General features: G+C 56.1%; 1 protein-coding gene across 1 annotated transcript; it reads left to right on the top strand.

The window, feature by feature from the left end:
* The first annotated feature begins 1,584 nt into the window (after nucleotides 1-1,584).
* DNMT3L (DNA methyltransferase 3 like) lies at nucleotides 1,585-16,087 on the top strand. Its single transcript, XM_070364039.1, has 12 exons — nucleotides 1,585-1,821; nucleotides 1,961-2,168; nucleotides 2,473-2,517; nucleotides 3,372-3,451; nucleotides 3,526-3,638; nucleotides 4,674-4,845; nucleotides 6,739-6,826; nucleotides 7,946-8,034; nucleotides 10,039-10,114; nucleotides 10,602-10,741; nucleotides 13,887-13,972; nucleotides 15,738-16,087. Exons 1-12 carry the CDS (start codon nucleotides 1,585-1,587, stop codon nucleotides 15,901-15,903), a joined length of 1,500 nt encoding a protein of 499 aa, XP_070220140.1. The 3' UTR covers nucleotides 15,904-16,087.
* The last annotated feature ends 4,637 nt before the right edge of the window (nucleotides 16,088-20,724 follow it).

Below are 20,724 nucleotides of genomic sequence, written 5' to 3'. Positions count from 1 at the left end.
TGTGGTGTTGGAGAAGACTCTTGAGAGTCCCTTGGACTGCAAGGAGATCCAACCAGTCCATTCTGAAGGAGATCAGCCCTGGGATTTCTTTGGAAGGAATGATGCTAAAGCTGAAACTCCAGTACTTTGGCCACCTCATGCGAAGAGTTGACTCATTGGAAAAGACTCTGATGCTGGGAGGGATTGGGGGCAGGAGGAGAAGGGGACGACAGAGGATGAGATGGCTGGATGGCATCACCGACTCGATGGACGTGAGTCTGGGTGAACTCTGGGAGTTGGTGACGGACAGGGAGGCCTGGCGTGCTGCGATTCATGGGGTCGCAAAGAGTCGGTCACAACTGAGTGACTGAATTGAACTGAACTGAATTGATACAGTATTCTTGAGGTTAATGAGCCATAGTTTACTAGGTGTCCTTGGTTTCCTCTAAGGTCGTTTTTCTGTCGCGTTTAGTCTAATCGTCATGCCTCCTTAGGCTCCTCTTGGGTGTGACAGTTTCTCGGATTTTTTCTGATGAGCGACACAGTTGTGAAGAGTCCCAGGCAGGTGTGTTGCTATGTTGCAGGCTGTCCCACCCCTGGAATCTTCTGGCACTTCTCTCATGGGTGGCGGCTGAGTCACAGGTGGGGAGGGAGCCCACAGAGGTGACACACCATCCTCGTGTCACCCTATAGGGAGCAGTACTGTCCACTCTGCTGTCAACCTTGACCTTGGCAGGTTTCTCCCTGCAGAGCTACTGCCTGACATCCTGCTGAGCTTTTTAAAGTGTGCTTGTGTGTGTGTGTGTGTGTGTGTGTGTGTGTGTATATATATATATATATAAAAATTTATTTATTTGGCTACACCAGGTCTTAGTTGGGGCATGTGGGCTCTAGTTCCCTGACCAGGGATAGAACCTGGGTCCTTGCATTGGGAGCCTGGAATCTTAGCGACTGGACCACCAGGGAAGCACTCATTGAACTTTACACAGGTAAGTCAGGCCACCCGGACCACACCCAAGCTGAAAGGAGGGAGCTATGAGCCCTCCCCAGGCCAACTGAGCTTCCTCCCCACTAATTGCCCCTTGGCCCCTCCCACTCCCGACCATTTATCCCACCCAGAACCTTCACCCTCACTAGGCACCACACCCCTTAGATGCTTAAACCCCACTGAACTCCCTCCCAGCCGGTCCTGCCCCCCTGCGCCCACCCCCAGCAGAGAATCCTGAGAGCCCTAAGCCCCGCCCCTGAGTCCCCCACCCCCGCACTCAGGCCCCATCACTGAGCCTCCTCACTCCGCCCCCCTGAACCCTCCTCTCTCACACGTGTCTTCTCATCCCTCCTCACTGTGAGGACTCTCCTGCCCCTCCCCCTTCCCCTCCCGGGACTCCCTAATCCCCCACCCAGCAGGGGCACCCCACAGGAGCCCTCCACCCTTCCACCCAAGACCCAGTGGCACTGAGGGGTCCCCGCCCTCATCCCTGCGTCATCCTGCGCACCCCCACCCCAGGAGTCCAGCACCCTGGTTTCCTGCTGATTCTGGAAGAAGTCCCTTCCCAGATTCCATGGCCCGTTCCTCCCCGGGGACCCTGAACCTGGAGATCATGGATGGCTCAGACCCTGACCCAGCCCTGCCGCCGGATAGGGAGCAATGGCCCCCGCCCTGTGAAATCCGTGAGGCCCTTTCTTCTTCTCAGGAGCCCCCCTGCCTTCAAGAGTTCTTGGGAGAGACCAAGGCTGGATGGGATCTGGGAGACCCTGGGGCGGCAGGAACATGGGGTGGCTGAGGGGCCCACAGCTGGGGGGACGCAGACGGAGGAGGTGCCACGGAGGACCCCGGGCCCTGTGAGACCCAAGTGGCCCACCTGATGGGCAACCCTTGAATTCCCCCTCGAGGCTGGCACTCACCACCGACATTCCTGCCCCTCAACACCATCCCTGCCCTGGGTTGGGAGGGGTGAGTGTCACTGTGGGAGGTGGGTAGGGGCTGAAGGAGGATTCCAGGATTCCAAGGCTCCGAGACGGAGGCTGGTGGGGCACCTTCTCACTCTCCGCTGTCTGTCCTATCTCTTGGTTTGGTGTCCCCTTGTCTGCTACCCTAGTCCTGGACCCGGAGCCGGAGCACAGTCTGGACATCATCCTAGTGGGTTCCAGCGAACTGTCATCCCCACCATCTCCCAGGCCCCGCAGAGGTGAGGGTTCATTTGAGTACTGGTCCCATCACTTGGGATGCCAACTTCAAGCCTGAACACTGTCCAGGGTTCCCAACTTCTGGAATAATCATGCCTCACTCAGGAGCAGGAGGACCCCACTCCAAGCCTCCCCCACCCCAGCGATCAGCTTGGATGTTTAAATGTCAGTGTGAAAGGTCGAGGGGGAGGGTGGTGCTGGCCCTCTGGGTCCTGCGACTTCAAAAGATCGACTTTGAGGCTCGTCTCTTGACCTGTTTGATGTAGGAGACAGGCTGAGGCAGGGACTATGTCTTTTCTTTTCCAGATTTTATTGCATATGAAGTCAAGGTCAACCAGCGAGACATAGAAGGTGAGCATCACACACCTGCCCAGGTGAAGGGATGTGAGCCTGCTCAAGAAGGTTGTCCATCCCTGGAGGAGGGCGGTGGACATGGCTGGTGCCCAGCTTGTATCCCCTCCACCTGCCCTAAAGACCCTGACCCATCATTGAAGGTGTCTTTTAGTATAATCACACATAATGTGCCACCGCCACTACAATCTAATTTGGGGGCATTTTCATCACCTGCACAAGAAACTGGTACCCACAGTAACTCCTTCCTTATCCCTCCCCTCTTTCAACTCTTGGCAACCACAAATCTACTTTTTTTCTCTATGGCTTTGCCTAGCCTGGATCCCCTGCATTTACACATGGATTTTTGGATCAGGCTAGCAATTTCTGCAAAAAAAAAAAAAAAAAAAAAAAAAAAATCCCAGCTGGAATTTTGAGAGAGATCTGTAGACCAATTTGGGGAGGCTTGCCATTTTAATGGGCTTCCCTGGTAGCTCAGTGGTAAAGAATCTGCCCGCTAATGCAGGAGATGTGGGTTTGATCTGTGGGTTGGGAAGATCCCCTGGAGAAGGAAATGGAAACCCACTCCAGTATTCTTTCTTGCCTGGGAAATCCCATGGACAGAGGAGCCTGGTGGGCTACAGTCTGTGGGGTCTCAAAGAGTCAGGCATGACTGAGTGACTGAGGACACACAGCATTTTAACACTCATTAGTCTTCTGATCCACAAACATGGGATGCCCTCCCATCTGAACTTTCTTTTAAGAGCAGTTTGGGGCTTTCAGTGTACAGGTCTTGCACTTTTTCTGTTGTTGCTAAGTCTGTTGCTCTGTCTGGCGCTGTTGTGACACATGTTGACCGTGGGTTTCTGCCTCAGATGTGTGTATCTGCTGTGGAAGTCTCCAGCTGCACACACAGCACCCTCTGTTTGAGGGGGGGATGTGTGCTCCGTGCAAGGTAAGCAGGGAGGTGAGGGTGGCTTCGTGGCAGCCTCAGGGCAGAGTGGGCAGCCTGGCTTTGCCCTCGTCAAGGACAAGTTCCTGGAGTGCCTCTTCCTGTACGACGATGACGGGTACCAGTCTTACTGCTCCATCTGCTGCGCCGGGGAGACGCTGCTCATCTGCGAGAATCCCGACTGCACCCGGTGAGGCCAGGGGCGCGGGGGATCCAGAGTCATGAAGGACTGCTGCCCATAAACCTGGGGAACGCCCATCCTTCTGGGCTCTGCATCCTGGAGTGCAAGGGACTTTCCCAGCCCACCTCCCCAAAGGATGACTTTCTCCAAAGCTTTCAATTTCCATCTCAAATGTTTCATTTGCTGAAGAGCCTTGACCTATGGGAGGGGCTTCCCAGGTGGCGCTAGTAGTAAAGAGCCTGCCTGCCTGTGAAAGAGAAGTAAGAGATGCTGGTTCGATCCCTGAGTGGGGAAGAGCCCCTGGAGAAGGGCATGGCAACCCACTCCAGTATACTTGCCTGTAGAATCCCACACACAGAAGAGCCTGGCAGGCTATGATCTGTGGGGTCACAAAGAGTCGGACACGACTGAAGTGACTTAGCACGCATGTACGCTTCACCTATGGGAGGGGGTCTCAAAAGCTGTGTGCTTGTGATTTTTCTTTCTGTTTTTATTGCCAAGGCATAGCTGCTCCCTCGATGGTTAAGTAGGACAGTGACAGGACCCTCACGGGGCCAGAGTCAGGCAGGTGCCTTCGCTCTCCCCTGCTGTGTGCCCACCTGAGCTTTACTTGCAGTCCCTCCCTGCAGCCCTTCTGGGCCATCCTTGTACCCACAGCTCCCCCCCCAGACCTGCCCCCCTGTCCCCTCAGTGGGTGCTCCTGCGCTTGAGTTCATGGGGAGATCTCACCTGCTTTCTTAGATGCTAAAGTTTGGAGGAGGAGAACAGCCGGCGTAGGGGAGTCTTGAAAATCCGCCATTGTCCACAGGTCCCCCTGTCCTCTGCGGATGACAGGGGCCCTGTGGCTCTAGGTCCCTGAGAGGGACTGACCCCTCCCTCAGCCACAGCCTTGCCTCCCCACCCTGCTGGCTTTGTCTTTCCACCTGTCTTTTCACTCACTCCAGAACAAGGAGCAGGCTCTCTGCTGCCTACTGGGCCACCGGGGTTTCACCTGGAGACGAGGCAGCGTCATTTCTGCCGCTGTGGTTTTCTGTTTGACTACAGATGCTACTGTTTCGAGTGCGTTGACACCCTGGTTGGCCCTGGGACCTCGGGGAAGGTTCACGCCATGAGCAACTGGGTCTGCTTCCTTTGCCTGCCCTTCCCCCGGAGCGGGCTGCTGCAGAGGAGGAGAAAGTGGCGGACGTGGCTGAAGGCCTTCTATGACCGGGAGGCGGTGAGTGGCAGCTGGAGCTGGAGGATAGAACAGGCAAATGGCCAGCCCTAACTTGGCTCATTTCCTCCGGCGACTGGTTGCAAAATACCCATCCGCTCTGCTTATGTGATGAAGTTAAAGGCTTCTGAGCAAATGCACTTTTCTCATCTTCCTCTCTGATAGCAGGTCCATTAGGTGTCTGTCTTCCACAAATCCCTTTAGCACAGCAGCTTTGTTTCTCCCAAGCCTGGGAACCAGGCATTTGTAGGAGGTAGGAGAGGGCCCAGCAAACGTGGGCCTCTGAGCTCAGCAAGTGGGAGCAAATGCCTGGGCAGGATCTCCAAGTCCAGCCCGGACAGCTGGCACAGACATGGGTCCTCTATGGAATCAAGGCCGGGGCCATGAGCTACGCAGGAGTGTGGGCTCATCGCAGTAGTTTGAGGTCTCTTCCTGAAAGATACACCCAAGTCCTAACCTCCAGTACCTGTGAACGTGACCTATTTTGGAAATAAGGTCTTTGCAGACGCAGTTTAGAGAAGGATCTTGAGGTGAGGTCATCCTGGATTGGGATGACATGAAATGCAGTGATTGGTGTCATCTACCAGGAAGGAGTGGGATAGAGACACACGGAGGAGGGGTGGGGGCTGAGTGATGGGGCAGGCTGGGCACTGACCAGGGCAGCTTGGAGCCTCAGGTTCCTTCTCTGCTGTTTGAGGCTGGCTGGTTCTGGGGAGTTGCTGCACACCTGGCATTGCTGGGCCAACCATGGGGGCGCGTGGTGGCCCCGCCGCCCTGCACTCCCTGACACTGGATGGAGCAGGTGCATTCAAGGTGCTTTTCTAAACTAGGCACCTGCCCTCCCCATAGAACCTTCTTCAGGTCCATCTTGTGGCAGAAGCCACCCATCTCTGTGTAAAAGACCCTGAGCCAGCAAACTGCAGGAGAGGTTTCTCATCCAAGGGGGAAGGGGTAGATACTCTGAACCACTGTTACTGCCCCAGGGGAGCAGGGAGAAGGAAGCATGGCTCCTGCAGCTGCCAGAGGGAACCAGGACGTGCGCCCCCAAGTGTCTGTCAGGGCTGTGCCTGCACCGGATATGCCCTGCCCTCCCCATGCCCCCAGGAAGCCCAGGACCACCTGCCCTCTCCCATTGCTTCACTTTTTGCCTGCCTTGGGCGCCGTCCACCTGCTCCAGTCCTGGGCTCAGGGTCTCCTGGGACCCCCACCCTCCACTGCTTGCAGGCAGCACCCCTGCTCAGGCCTGGTCATCCATCCCCAGCTCAATGTCATGCTCATAGGAGCCAAGAAGCCTCCCAGGGGTCAGGGGCTCGGGAGTGCTTGTTTCCTGGATAGATCCACCGCATCTCTGCCAGCTGGTGCCCTGCATGGGAGGGTGGGTGTTACTGGACACCTTCTCGGCTCCTGTCCTCAGCCTGGCCCCTTCACACGGAGACATGGGTGCTGGCTCAGGCCTGGCCTGGGAGAGGCCCTGCGCTGGTAGCCTTCAAGGGTGGTGCCGGGTGACTTGGGGCCTGGGTTCAGAGCCTGCAGAGGGGACAGAGAGGGATCCGGTGCGTCCCATGGCCATGGGCGTTCAGAGCGCCCCAGGTCAGAGACTTTTTCCAAGAAATACAGGGAAGTGGTTTCTCTAGGGATAGAGTTATCTCCTTTCACAAGCAGTGAAGTCCCGAGCATCTGCCTCCCCTTTGCTGGAGGTGCAGTTGGCGGGGGAGGGCAAGAGCCTTGGCCTGGGGGATGGGCCAGATCTTCATGAAGGCCTTGGGGTTAGTGCAGTCAAGGAGTGGCCAGCCCCCTCAGCAGGTGTGCAAGGCCAGAAAGAACTTGTCTTGACACTCATGGGCTCTATGATTAGGTAGTCATCAGAATGTTCTGGGTTTTTTTTTAAATAAATAGGAGAGTCCCCTTGTGATGTACAAAACTGTGCCTGTGTGGAAGAGAGAGCCCATCCGGGTGCTATCCCTTTTTGGGGACATCAAGAAAGGTGGGTGCAGTGACACCTGAGGACTCATGCTAGAAGAGGGGTCTGCTTGGAGCGACCCCTCCAAGGGGACCCACAGGGGACCCAGGGTGTGTGCAATGAGGGTGGGGGTGCGAAGGTCCCCAGCATCACACTCACTGCATGTCTGGGACTGGGGGCCGTTTCTAGGAGGCAAGGGGTGTGCTGTGCAGGAGCACCTGGGGCTCCTTCCTTCAGTTGGGCTGCCTTGGAAAGAAAATTCGCATAGCAAGACGGTGGGTGTGAAATGCCACAGTGAGGGCCGTAGGGCCAGCTCTCTGCTAGGACAGCCCTGCCCAGAGCCACTGAGCCTCACACACCTCCACACACCTGGCCCCCTTACCTGCCCCACCCCTTGCCGGGCCCGCTGCACCCTCCGTCTCTACCCAGACGCCCCCATCACCCAGGCGGTCACATGCTGCATTCTAGCCTTGCCTGGGTGTCCTGCCCCTGCGGACCCCAAGCAGACCCCCACCTGCCAGTACCTTTGGAAATCCTGTGGACTCTTGTGGGCTCAGCAGATGTAACAGGAATCAGTGAAAATACGTCTGTTAGTCTCTGGCCAAGTGGAATGGGGCCATCTGCCCTGCTCCTGGCGCTCGCTAAGTGCCTGGTAGTATGGTCACAGTGGCCCCGTGCACATCCGTGTTAAGGATCTGGGGGCCGAGACACACAGAGCGGGCATGGCTTCCCCTGAAGGAACCCAGGAGTCACTGCCCACGGCCACTCAGCCTTCCAGGCCCTGCCCAGACAGTGTGTTATTAATTTGCAAGGTCCTTTCTGGGCTCGCCTTCCAGTGCCTCAGATGCACGCTCTCCTGCAGCCCAGCCCTGTCTCCCAGCCTGACCTGGTGACGTTAGCATGCATCGCCACCGCCCAGTGGTTCCCTAACCCAGAGAGTGGCACTGCAGCCTGTAGCGCTGGTTATGCAACACGTGGCTTGACTTTGTGAAATCAGTGCTTACTCACCCCGTCATGTCGCTGGAATGATAAAGTCTGCTCGCCATATGATAGCAGTACTTTCTGATCAGCCGTTGGCCTTTGATTCCACATCGGGTCAAAATCCAACGCCAGCCCTCTGTGTCCTCTCGGCTCCCCACCCAGAGCTGACGAGTCTGGGCTTTTTGGAAGATGGTTCTAAGCCGGGAAGATTGAAACATTTGGATGACGTCACCAACATAGTGAGGAGGGACGTAAGTACTGCTGGCTCCTCCAGGTCCCCGGTGAGGGCAGACTCAGCTCCTCCAGGCCCCTGGTGAGAGCAGACTGGAGGGAAGGGGACAGGGGACTGGGCAGAAAGGCGGGGAGGGGAAGCCCCCTGCAGGGCTGACCTTGGGGGGGTATCACGGGGATCACCCCCACAACGGGGGAGATGAGAGAGGCAACTTTGTGGCCCCCACACTGTCCCTGCTGTCCTGAATGTGGCCTGGGAAGGAGGGCCTAAAAGTGACTCAGCCAGCTCTGTCAAGAGCGTCCTGTGGTGGGAAAGGGATGGAAAGCCTCTTCCAGGGGCCTCTGCAGGAGGATCTGGGCCCTTGCCCGAGGCCCACACAGCCCCTCACATCGGGATTAAAGCCCACTGTCCCTAGAGCCCAGCCACTCCAGGCACAGGGCCTGAGGGGCCAGAGCGCTGGCCATTGCAGGCAGCAACAAGGAAACGGCCAGCGTAGGGAGTCCACTCTGCCCCCAGGGTGCCAGTCAGAGCCTTACAGCTCTACTCCCCCCATCTTGGTCTGACCCAAGGGTGTGTCCAGGGGCCAGCCCTCCTCTCTGGCTGAGCCTGGGGACTCCCCCACCACTGGTCCATCCCCCTGGGGTCTGCCCTGCCTTGAAGCCCAGAACGGTCTTCTCGCCCCACTGGCCCCATCAGATGTCCCGCCAGGGAGCGTTTCTAGAGCATTCTGGTCATCACGCTCATCCTAGGCTCCCCAGGCAGGGTCCTCCCTTGAAGGGCAGGATGGTCCAGGCAGGGCTGGACAGTGATACGAGGCCTCCCCCCTCAAGCCACAGAGCTGCAAGACAGAGCAGACTTGGAGGGGCTCTTGCTGGTGTGTGGAGGGTCTAGATCCCTCCCATGATGAGGTCTGAGTCTCGGTGGTGACAGTGACTCCCATGTGTGTCGTCATCGCTCCGTCCCGCCAGCGTCCAGTCCTTTTCATGAGGATCGTGACCCAGGCCTTCCTGTAGTGCCACCACCCTGGAGACGGGGCATCCGGCTGCCACTCGCTCCCACGTCTGCACGGCGACATCTGGCTGTGCATGTCTGTGGGTCTCAGGGGATTCAGAGTGCTCGCTGGCAGATTCTTGGGGAGAACAAGGAAGACCTTGCTTCCTTCACGGCATTTTCTGGATCATCACAGCAGCCACCAGCCTGCAAACCCTGGCCCCCCAGCTCAGGCTCACCTCCTCTAGCCCCCTTGCCTCCGCCCCATCCAGACACCCCTCTGTACTCATCCCAGTCTGCAGCCTGCAGTAGAGCCCCTGGATAGAGCCCCTGCTATAGAGCACCAGGAGTGCACCTGGTCAGGGGCAGGGGCAGAGGCAGAGCTGGCTGCAGCAGGGCATGTGAGGCTGCGAGGTGGGGAGCTGGTGTCTGGTACGGGCTTCTGTCCACTGGTTTGGTGAGGGTCCAGGGAAGCCAAGTCTGCTCAGGATGGGTTGCTGTCACAGAACCAGGCATCCAGTGTTTGGGTCTCATTTATTTTGTTTTTAAGAATAACTTGGGCCAGTATCTCTAACCAGGGCCCTTGGTCACATGGGAGGGGCACTTGAGCCCCTGGTGGTGAAAGCACATCCTCCACTCAGGAGGAGTTGGGGGGCCTTGGGGTGGGGGTGTTGCTGCAGCGACAGGAGCAGCTCATGCTCCCACTGTCCGTTGACCCATCAGGGGCTCGATGTGTATTTTCCAGCAACACAGGAAATACGCGTGGATCTGGGGGCCCAAGTGTCAACCTCCCGGGAGGGTCTTTGGGGGCACAAAGGAATCATGCTGCTCAGATTCCCAGGGCCGCCTCCTCCAGATGGAGGAAGTGAGGTTCCCCACACCCCCTGACTTACAGAGGTGGGTCTGACCCAGTGGGTTTCACTGCCCCGCCACCCCTTCCATGAGGGTCAGCCTGAATCACATGATTAGACAAACGAGGTGCCCAACCCAGGGGACCACTTGGCCCTCCTGAGCCGCCCCTGTCCTCCTGCAGATAGATGAGTGGGGCCCCTTCGACCTCACCTATGGCTCCACGCCCACCCTGGGCCACACCTGCGACCACCCCCCGGGTAAGAAACTGCCATCTGCTGGGACTCCAGGGCCTCTTGTCCCCCATCCCCTCCCACATACCCAGCACTCTTCAGGGAGGGCAGGAATTGCAAATTGTCTGCAACAAAAAAAAAAAAAAAAAAAAGCTTTGCTGGGGCATCAGAGACAGGTATCAGTGTCCGTATTCAGTGAGCACGTCCTGGTGGGTCTTGTGTACCCTGTGAAGCCATCACCACAACCACAGCGTGAGCGGGTCTGTCACCTCAGGGCGGCCTGGCGCCCCTCCTACCCCGTCCGCTCGGCTGTGTCCCTCAGGGGCGGTACTCAGCCCCTCGCACCTGTCCTGTCTTGGTGTCAGGCACATCTGGGCCCTCCAGGCTGTTGCGGGGCAGGCGGCCGCAACGCAGCCGAGGTCTCCCCTCCCAACTCCCATCGGAGCCCCGCCCTCCTGTCCCGGGCCCCTCCCAGTGGGTGGAGCCCAGACACACCTGCCCGCCCCCTCCACAGGGTGGTACGTGTACCAGTTCCACCGCATCCTGCAGTACGCGAGGCCCCTGCCTGGTAGCCCCCAGCCCTTCTTCTGGATGTTCGTGGACAACCTGGTGCTGACGGAGGAGGACCTGGACGTGGCCACTCGATTCCTGGAGGTACGTGCAGGTCGGGCCTCTGCAGGGGACACTAAGGTCCCTTGGTGGGGGCACCACTCAGGTCCCGGCCCTGAGGACTGGTTTCTCAGAATTCACGGAGCCCGCGAGGGCTGTCGTACCACTAAGCCCCAACGGTGCCTTCTCAATGCTTTGCTCTGGATTCAGGAAGCTGCCACTGGGGGCCATGTCTTTCTCCCCCCACCCAGCTCCATCTGCACACATGCACGCACACACACGTGCACACACTCACACTCACACCCATCCTGGGGAACCAACAGCCTTGCTCTTTCTGTCCTCAGGCCCAAGTCCTGGCCTTTAGGCCACTTCTGGACTCATTGACCTTCTGTCCAGGCCTGACCCCGCCCATCCTTCCCAGCTCATTTTGCCCCCCACACAGGGCAGCCCCAGGCCAGGCTGGGTGTCCCCTCATCTTAGGACGTGCCCCTGCTGTGTTCCGGTGTTTATAAATTGACAACAAATGTCTCCCAGCCACCTGCTCCCACCACTCCCACTGCATTTGTCTTTAGGTCCCTCGTCACCTCCAGGACATCTCCACAAACTTGCAAATCTGCCCACAGGCTTTTCTCACTCAGCTGTTACCCTGGAAATCCTTCTGTTGGGAAAGTGCCTTTCTCCTTCTTTGTTTTAATTTATGTGTTTTGGTTTTGTTCTATTTGTATGGACATAAAAAATTGCCTTCAACCTGTTTCCGCGAACACACAGTTGGGTGGTTTCTAATCTCTCGCTCTTAAAAACATTGCTACGAGGCAGGGATGTGAGGGGGGACATCAGTGGGGGTGGGTTCCGGAAGAGAGGTTGCGGGGTCCATGTGCTGTTTTCAGAGATGCTGCCCCCCACCCCAGGATGTCTGCATAGCCCCTCTGACGGCAGAGCCGCTCTTTCCCCTGCCCGCCCACAGGGTGTCCCCAGCTCTCTACCTTCCTTCCTTGGCTCCACGTGTCCTGCTCTTCTTTCCTCCTATGCAGTCGGGATTTTTCCATTCTGTATCTTACTGGTTTTGATTTGTATTCAAGAAACTATCGATCTATCTAGATTGATCTAGCTCCTGTCACCTTATTGGACTGCTTTGTGGATGACAGTGGTTTGCAGTTGATTCAGGGAGACTCCTAGGTGTTTGAGCAGATGATCTGCAAACTGTGACAGTTTTTTCTTTCTGATTCTGTACCTCGAATTTCGCTGTTCTCGCATTTCTCTGGTTTCACGCTGGATCACAGTAGTGGCAGGACATGCCTGCCTGGCTCCTAACTTTCACGGAAATGTTCCCAGTGTTTCTCTCCTAGGCTGATGCTGATTTTGAGGTCACAGTTGATAAGTTTCAGTATCTTAAGGAAATTTCTAGTCATTTCCCTTGATTTCTGTTTTTGATCCATTTTAATTAAGAATAATTGTTGGATTCTGTCAAATGTTCTTTTTTATGTTCATGGAGATAATTGAATTTATTCTTTAGATCTGTTGTAAAAGTGTTAGTCGCTCAGTTGTGTCCAACTCTTTGGACCATAGCCTGCCAGGCTCCTCTGCCCATGGGATTTTCCAGGCAAGCATACTAGAGTGGGTTGCCATTTCCTTCTCCAGAGGATCTTCCAGACCCAGGGATCAAACCTGGGTCTCTCGAATTGCAGGCAGATTCTTTACTGTCTGAACCACCGGGGAAGCCCTTTATACAATAGAGTATGCTAATAGATTTTCTAGTGGTCGTCCTTGCATTCCTGAACTCACCCACTCAGTCGTGTGTGAGGCTCTTTTGAAGGATTGCTGAATTCCAGTGAACAGCATTTCATGTAGGATTTTTGCTTTGACAAGTGCAAGAGAGGTGTGTGTGAGGTTTTTATTGGCTTTGTGCTATTTTTATTGGTTTGGATGCCAATGTTAAGCTTGCTTTGTACAAATATTTAAAGATTTGACAACGGTGAAATTGTCTGGATTGGTCATTGTCGCCCAGGTTTTAAACGGGAGCAATTCTTCTGTAGAAACTAATCTGTTAAGATTTTCAGTCTTTTCTGAGATCACTTTGGTAAGTTATGTTTTCCCAGAATGCCATCCATTTAAGTGAAGTTTAAAATCATTTTCATAGAATTGAGCAAAGTGTCTTCATGATTCTCTTACTTTCTTCTGCCATCTGTGGTTATTTCTCCTTTTTAGGGAACCTGGAATTTTAAAATACTGGCATGGTACCACATACGAGCAGTCAGGACCAGGCTTGTAAGGTTCCTTGATTATTGACAAGTCTATGAATATGTGATCCTGAGTCCAGCCAAAGCCAGCCTCCAAACCTGGGCGGCAGCTGTCAGCAGACGTGGGGGACAGCAAAGATGCTGGCTCTTGACCGTTTTGGGAGCACATTTGGTCGCTCGGAATCAGTCCCGAATCGAAAGTAGGCAGGAGAGAGAACTCACCGTGTGTCCTGTGACTGCTCCCACTTTGCTGTAGATCCACATTTCTGCTGATGGCAGGGAACAACTAGATGTCCAGACACAGGACTGCCTGTCTCTGCCCTATACCTGACGGTACATCCCGCTGTGAGCTGTCCTCCCCGCCAGGGGTGTGGACACGGGAGAGGCTGACATGTCCAGAAAGGTTCTGCCACCCCGACTGAGTCTGAGGAGGTGGAGTCCAGGCCTCTGGGGTACATGTTGGGCATTGGATGGTCTCTCGGTCCCGTTTCTCCTGCCATGGCTCCTCCAGCCCCTCTTCCCTGACCTTTCGAGGGAGACTGTGGCCCCAGGATCCAGGTGCTCCCTTGGATCACGAGGCATCAACCTTTTTGGAAGTCTGCTGTCTGCCCGCAAAGCTTCTTATCTGCCGGAGATGACACAGCTCTTGGCTCAGAGATCAAGGAATTCTTTGTCCTTCACGGAATCCACCTCTGCTGTGGAGCAGACGGGGAGTCCCTGGGCATGTGACCTTTGGAAATGAAAAATCTGCCGGTTAAAAGGTCTAAAATAGTAACTCAGTTTTATCCTTATAAGGTGATTTATAAGAAAACAGATGTGCCATGTGAACAGTGTCGACTGGGAGACAGCTTCCGTCCAGGAGGGCTGAGACTGCTCTGGGCGCAGACAGGGCGCCCGCGGTGGCCGAGGCCTGTGGGTGCCCCCAGCTCACAGCCCGTGTTCCCATCCCTCAGACTGACCCGGTGACCATCCAGGATGTCCGCGGCAGGACCGTCCAGAACGCTGTGCACGTGTGGAGCAACATCCCCGCTGTGAAGAGGTACTCCCTGTGCACGTGAGGGCCCTGGAGGCCTGGAAGCACACCGGCTGTGGGCCCGTCACCAGGGAACCCAGGGCAGCTGAGGGAGCCGTGCCCAGGCAGCCTCTGTGGCCAGCTTGGGGCACCCCACAAATTCTGGACAAGCTCAAGGGCAGCAGCCCCCCTTTCCACTTCAGGGACCTCCTCCCCGCTTTCACACTGGTCCTTTCTGAGAAATTCACCTCTGGACGAACTCCTGGACGTGAGCCACCCGGCATGTGTGCCCCAGTCCCCTGTCCCCAAGCTCCGGGCACCTGCCTCACGCTGCACACCCCCAAACCCATGTGAACATACCCAGTCTCTCATAAGCTCACACTCGTCATACACACACAGAGCACACACTCACACAGGCCCACATTCTCACTCATGTTTCGCCATGCACTTTTGGGCCACACTGAGCTGCTTCTAGCCCCTCAGACAGGTCTGCTTAGGGCCTTCACACACAAGCACATGCACACGCATGCACACACACACACACACACACATGTGCTCGTGAAGACACACACAGCCCCTCTCTGCTCCCGGAACATCCTCAGCACTGTTGATCCCCAGGAATAGCCCCTCGCTGCCCCTGTACACCCCTAGCCCTGGCCCAGCCACCCCACTGCTCCAGGGACACTGCCCTCCCCTCCTGACCCTGCCGCATGCCCTCCCCGGGCCTTAAAGGAGAAGGCTGTCTCTTCCCCCAAACCTCATGCATCTGGCCTTTGCCCTTGTCTTGCCTGCATCTTCCAGGGCAGTAAGTCATGTGCCCTCCTCTTGACAGTTTCTGGAAACTTCTCTTTGCCACTTCCCATGCCAGCCTTCTCTCTGCTCACATTGTGGTGCCCACCAGGCCCCCACCCAGGACTGTAGTGGGGGGAGGTGGGCAGTAAGGTGGAGCAGGTTCCTAAAACACTGTCTTTTTGAAGACTTGAGGGTCGCCCAGCCTCATCTACGGCATCTGCCCCCACTTCTGGCCCCTGGAGGGAGGTGGTGGGGCCTGGGGCACACCTGGGCCCCAGAAGCACAGTGGGTGCTTCCCCTCAGACCCGTGTTGCCTCAGTAGCGAGCGAGACCTGCCTCACTGGATGTAGGGAACTCTGCCCAGGTGACGGGCAGCTGCCTCTGGACAGCCCCAGACTCCCTTGGACTGTGGAGCTGCAGATGGAGAGGGTGAGCTAGGGTGGTCTTCACCCCCAGAGTGAGCTGGAAAATGTTCCCCAAGTCCAGTGAGGTGCCCAGCACCACGTCCAGGAGCCTTGAGTCCTTGGGGTGCATCACATGGTGAGCGGGGTCCCTGTTGAGTGGCTTCTGGCCAGGCGGTCCAGGGCCTGCAGGTGGCCGCGGTCAGCTCGGGAGCAGCCGGACCCACGGGGAGGCCACGGAATGCTGCTGGGCCAGCCTTGCCCCCGATCCACTCCCCCGTCTCTGTGGGTCTGCTCCGTGGTGGCCTCTCCACACCCAAACCGGGACTTGCTGGGCTGGGCCAGTAGTCTGTCCTTGGGAACCATCTCCAGGGATGGCTCCTCCCTGGGGGAGGGGGGAGGTGTGGGGGCCGTTGTTCCCTACTCCCCAACACACCTGTCACCACCTCCCCCCACTGGGTGAGACACTCACAGAGGGTGGGGGCTCTTATAAGCGTGTTTATCTCAGAGACCTCAGGGAGCCTGCCCAGGCTGTCCCCCTGGCTTCCAGGGTGTCTGTGGGTTCCTGGGTGGGCACTGAGCCCCTTTCTCCTTCACAGCAGGCACTCGGCTCTGGTGTCCCAGGAGGAACTCTCCCTACTGGCTCAGGACAGGCAGCGAGTGAAGTCCCCTGTCCAGGGCCCGGCCACGCTGGTGAAGAATTGCTTTCTCCCCCTGAGAGAGTATTTCAAGTATTTTTCAACAGAACTCACTTCCTCTTTATGAATGAGTCATATACCATGAAAAAAAAAAAAAAAGACATTTCCTAGAACAAAGGCAACTTTCCTTACATTGTCTCTATTTTCCTTTTCAAATTATTATTTTATTTGCTTAACTTCGGGTTTCCCATGGTTGCTAAACACCCACCATCACCCTTTGGATCTGGTGGTCCTGCCCCCACTGTGACCTTTGGTGGGAGGAGGTGAAGCCCAGGGTCTAACGGTTGATGAGACCCAGATGTTGTCATGCACCTTGTGCTGCCGAAAGCATTTCTGTCCAGTTGAGAAGTTACAAATATATTTATTATGATCATTACAGGTCCTTTCCTGGTGTTTTTGTGTGTGGTGCTAGGTGCTAAGTCGCTCAGTCATGTCTGACTCTTTGTGACCCTATGGACTGTAGCCTGCCAGGCTCCCCTGTCCATGGGCTTCTCCAGGCAAGAATACTGGAGCAGGTTGCCATGTCCTTCTTCAAGAGATCTTCCCGACCCAGGGATCAAACCCATGTCTCTTATGTCTCCTGCATTGGCAGGTGGGTTCTTTACCATTAGGGCCACCTTATCCTGTAGGACGGGGGACGTGTGTGTAAGACGAGCAGGACACGTGGCTATAAGCCCCGCTACACCTGTGTTATTCTTACATGTAGCCGATGCCTTCATAACTGCCATGTGCCGTGTGGTTAAAACCACCCATCCTGGTGAGAGGCACATGAAACATCCCAAACCTTTGTAAAGCGTGGAATATCTGCTTGGTCAGCAAAGGGAGGACAGGCTGAAGGGAAGGAGTGGAGGCCAAGGCCAGGTCCACTCATGAAGCGTGTGACCTTTGTCCTCCTTAACCCAGAAGGACTTGCTTGTGGAGGCAGGGTCCCCGTCTGCCCTGGGCTCTGGTGAGGACTTTGCAGTCCTGACACAGCTGGCTCCAAACCACATGTGATAAACCCACAAGGGATCTTTCCAGACTAACCAGAAAACCCCCCAAAGAGACCTAGACTCAGATAAGCATGCAGGTTCCGCTTGTCCCTGTGACTGGGGGCGTGCTCGGGATCAGCTGGTGCTGATCAGCTCGGGATCAAGCTGGTGGTTTTTGGAAGAAAGGGGGAGGGTTAAAACTGAACTTCTGAAGGGTGTTTTTAAAGTATTTTGAAATAGAATGGAAGTTGTGATGGTTAATTTCAGTGTTGACTTGGCTATAGCACCCAGACATTTGTTCAGATGTTAACCTGGAGTTTCTGTGAAAGGATTTCTGGGTAGGTTGGCAAACTGGTGGACTTTGAGTAAAGCAGGCAACCCTTCACAAGGCAGGTGGGCGCTGCGGTCTGAATGTCTGTGACCCATAATTCACCTGTTGATCCTAACCCAAGTTGGCCTCCAAGGTGATGGTGTTAGGAGGTGGGGCCTTTGAGAGGTGACCCTAAGATGGGATTAGTGAAGTGAAGTTGCTCAGTGATGTACAACTCTTTGAGACCCTATGGACTGCAGCTTGCCAAGCTCCTCCATCCATGGGATTTTCCAGGCAAGAAAACTAGATTGAGTTGCCATTTCCTTCTCCAGGGGATCTTCCTGACCCAAGGATCCAACTCAGGTCTCTTGCATTGCAAGCAGACTCTTCTCAGTCTGAGCTACCAGGGAATCCCTCAAGATGGGGTTAGTGCCCTTACAAAAGAGGTCCCAGGGAGCTCTCTCACCCACCCCTGCCTGTGTGACCGAGAAGTGTGTGACCAGGGAAAGGGCCCTCACCTGACCCTGCAGGCACCTGATCCACCAGTTCCAGCCCCAGCACTCCGAGCAGGATGTTTCTATTGTTTGCAAGCTGCCCAGTATGTGGGATTTCACCATAGTGGCCCCAGCATACTGGGACAGGGGGCGACTCCTGAGCCATCAAAGGCCTAACCTCCCCTGAGCAAGAAGGCTGGCCAGCTCACCCTGCAGATTCAGGGTTCATCAGCCCTTCATAATTACAGGAGTCAATTCCTTGAAATCAATTTTTTTCTCTCTCTCTACACACACATACACACACACACACACACACACACAGCCCTAGCTGACACAGACATCCTCATCTTCATGAAGACCTTCTCTCCAAGCTGGCAGGACAGTCCTGAACTCTGATGTCACAGGTCTCCTGTCCAGGGGCTAAAGATTTGTAATGAAACTAAGCTCACGCAGCCCCAGAAAACACGGAGGGCCAGTGGGGACAGGAGCCTCGGGCACAGGTGAGACCCTTGGGGAGGCCAAGCTCTGGGTCCAGGCCAGGACAGGTCTGGTGACAGCTGTTTGCCAGCAGGCTGACTCCAGCTGCTTCCACCCAAGGCAGCCGGTGCTGAGAGAGCTGACCTGCCAGTGTCTGCTCGCCTTCACCTGCTGCCAGGCAGGGGCCCAAAGCCTCTCAAAGCAGCTTTACATCTTTGGCTTTTTCTCAAACACCTTGAAATTCTAAAACTATTTAATCCCAACTACAGGGGCCCCTTGTGAGCCCCTGTGGTCAGCTGAACAATGACCCCCAAAAGATGTCCCTGTCCTAAAGCCCAGAACCTGTGAATATCAACTTATATGGCAAAAGGGGACTTGGCCGAGGTGAGGAGGGGGAGGCAGGGAGATTAGGGTGAATTTTGTGTGATCCCGAAGGTCCTGGTCAGGGGAGGCAGAGGAGACCTGATCCTGTTCAGAGGACAAGTCCGTGGCCCCGGGGGCAGAGCGAGCTGGAAGCCTAATGGGCCTGGAGCCCCTCAAGGATGGCTGGTTCGGGCAACCAGCCCCCAGAACTGGATAGGAGGCTGCATTTCTATTGTTTTATGCCCCCACTTGGTGGAAGTGGGGTCCTGCTTCCGAATCTGCCCCCAGAGCCTCGGATCCTCGGATCCTTCTTGGTTCCTATGCATAGACAACCTTCTGGGGGCTTCTCTCTCCAACCCCTGACTCCCACCCCGATTGCCTGAGAAGCAGTCACAGTGAAGGGAAGAGAGGAGAACCTTGCCTCACCCACAGGAAGCCTCCCGAGGGCCGTTTGTGTGTGTCCACTTGCCTTGAAACCCTCCGTGAGTAACCCACGTGGGAGTCTTGCTGTGTATGCTGTATATGTATTCATTCACGATGACCTCACATCAAGGCTATTCCCACCTCACAAATGGGAATCACAGGCACAGCAGGGTTAAGTCACTTGCTGAACATCACTCTGCTCCTGAGGAGCACTTGCCAGTCTGAGGTTCCTGGGACTGGTCTTCTGCCCACTCCAGGGGTGCCCGGGCCCCACTGCCCTGAGAAGCTTGGATGCCCCCTTCCAACCTGGCTACACTCCCTACCCTTGTCTGCCTGCTCAACCAACAGCACGTTCCTTGGGCCTGGGGTCCCCACACTCTGGTGGGCCTGGCAGCAACACTTGGTCTTCTGGGGTCTGGCATGGAGGGCTGCCAGAGCCTGGCACCAATGCCCAGAAGCTGCCAACTCGAGGGTGTCAGCCCCTTGAAACCCACCGCGTTTCCTCCTCCGCAGCCCTGGGGCAGTAACCGGGAGGCACTGAAGGCTGCACTCCAGACACCGACTGGGCACCTTCGCTTCCCAGGTCCACGTGAGACGGCACCCTCCGAGGGAGACTTTTACCGAGGGGGGCTCGACCTGGTACTCTCCAACAATCTGAGGTTGCAAGGGGGTCCACCGCTCCCGCTCCCGCTCCCTGCGGGTAGAGGCGGCATCCTACTGGGAGCCAGGTCGGGGGAGGAGAACCCAGCCGTCAGCCAGTCAGTGCAGCGCAGCCCTTCGCCTGTCCAATCAGAGAGAACCCCGGGATTTGCGGGCCGGGCTGGACCCGGGAAGGTGAGGAGCAGCGCCGCAGACGGTCCCTTGTCTCTTCCTCCTCACCCGCGGGTGATGCTGGGGCTGGCTCTCGGCAAACGCTGTCCTCCTTTACCAGCTGTTGGGGGAGAGGATCAAAGGCCACCGATATCATGCCCCCTCCAGCCCCACTAGGCCTGACGAGGTGCTCACTCCCATCATCAAGTGTCCCCGCTAAGTGTGTTGTAGATGCAGCGCTGTTTTTCTGGCTCTGGCAATGGGAAGCGTCCTGAGTCCCCGTTTCTGATTTGATCCATGCCCACGGCCAGCTCTCCTGGCCAAATCTTACCTTTCCTCCTGGCTCCCATTTCCAGCCCCTTCAGGACGTCCCCCACCCAGGTTCAGACTGTCTGTGCCCTCACTGGACACCTGACCAGGAGCCCTGACCAGGACCCCTGTCCCTTCTTTGCTCCTGATCACAGAAAAGGGAGGGTAAATCAGAGTTGATGGATTAAAAAAAAAAAAAACCAAAACCAAAAAAAAAAACAAAAAAAAAGAAAAGGGAGGGTAAATCCTCCTTGGCCTCTTTAAATCCTCCACCCCAGTCTCCCAGCCTGACCTGGGAGGAGTGAAGCCCCTGGGCTTTAGGCCTGCAGGCCTCTCTCCCTGGCCACCTGCAATCCCCACCCTCTCATCCCACCTCCCAGCCCATCTCTTTTACTTCTTTGTCTTGTTTGTTCTTGTCTCCAGAGAAGTGATGGTTTCTACCAGGCGGAGATTCTCTTATTTTAAGTTGTTATCGTTAGTGCTCACACAGGCCGTGGTGGGTGGGCACTAAACCTTGGTTGAAAGAGTGATAGCGTGCAGGAGATGGCTGGGGCCAGGGGAGCCCCCTTGGTTCTGCCCTCACCTTACACCCTCCCTCTCCTACCCCCCTCCAAAGGCAAGTCTCAGCATCTCCATCAGCCAGGGCAGCAGCACACACCCCTCCTGCCTGCTCCACCCAAGACATGACCCTCCGGACCTGAGGCAGGTGCCTAGGAGCTCAGGTCCTTCCA

The sequence above is a fragment of the Bos mutus genome, chromosome 1 (genome assembly GCF_027580195.1).
Source record: "Bos mutus isolate GX-2022 chromosome 1, NWIPB_WYAK_1.1, whole genome shotgun sequence".
Taxonomy (NCBI): domain Eukaryota; kingdom Metazoa; phylum Chordata; class Mammalia; order Artiodactyla; family Bovidae; genus Bos; species Bos mutus.
This window is presented reverse-complemented; position numbering and strand designations above follow the sequence as displayed.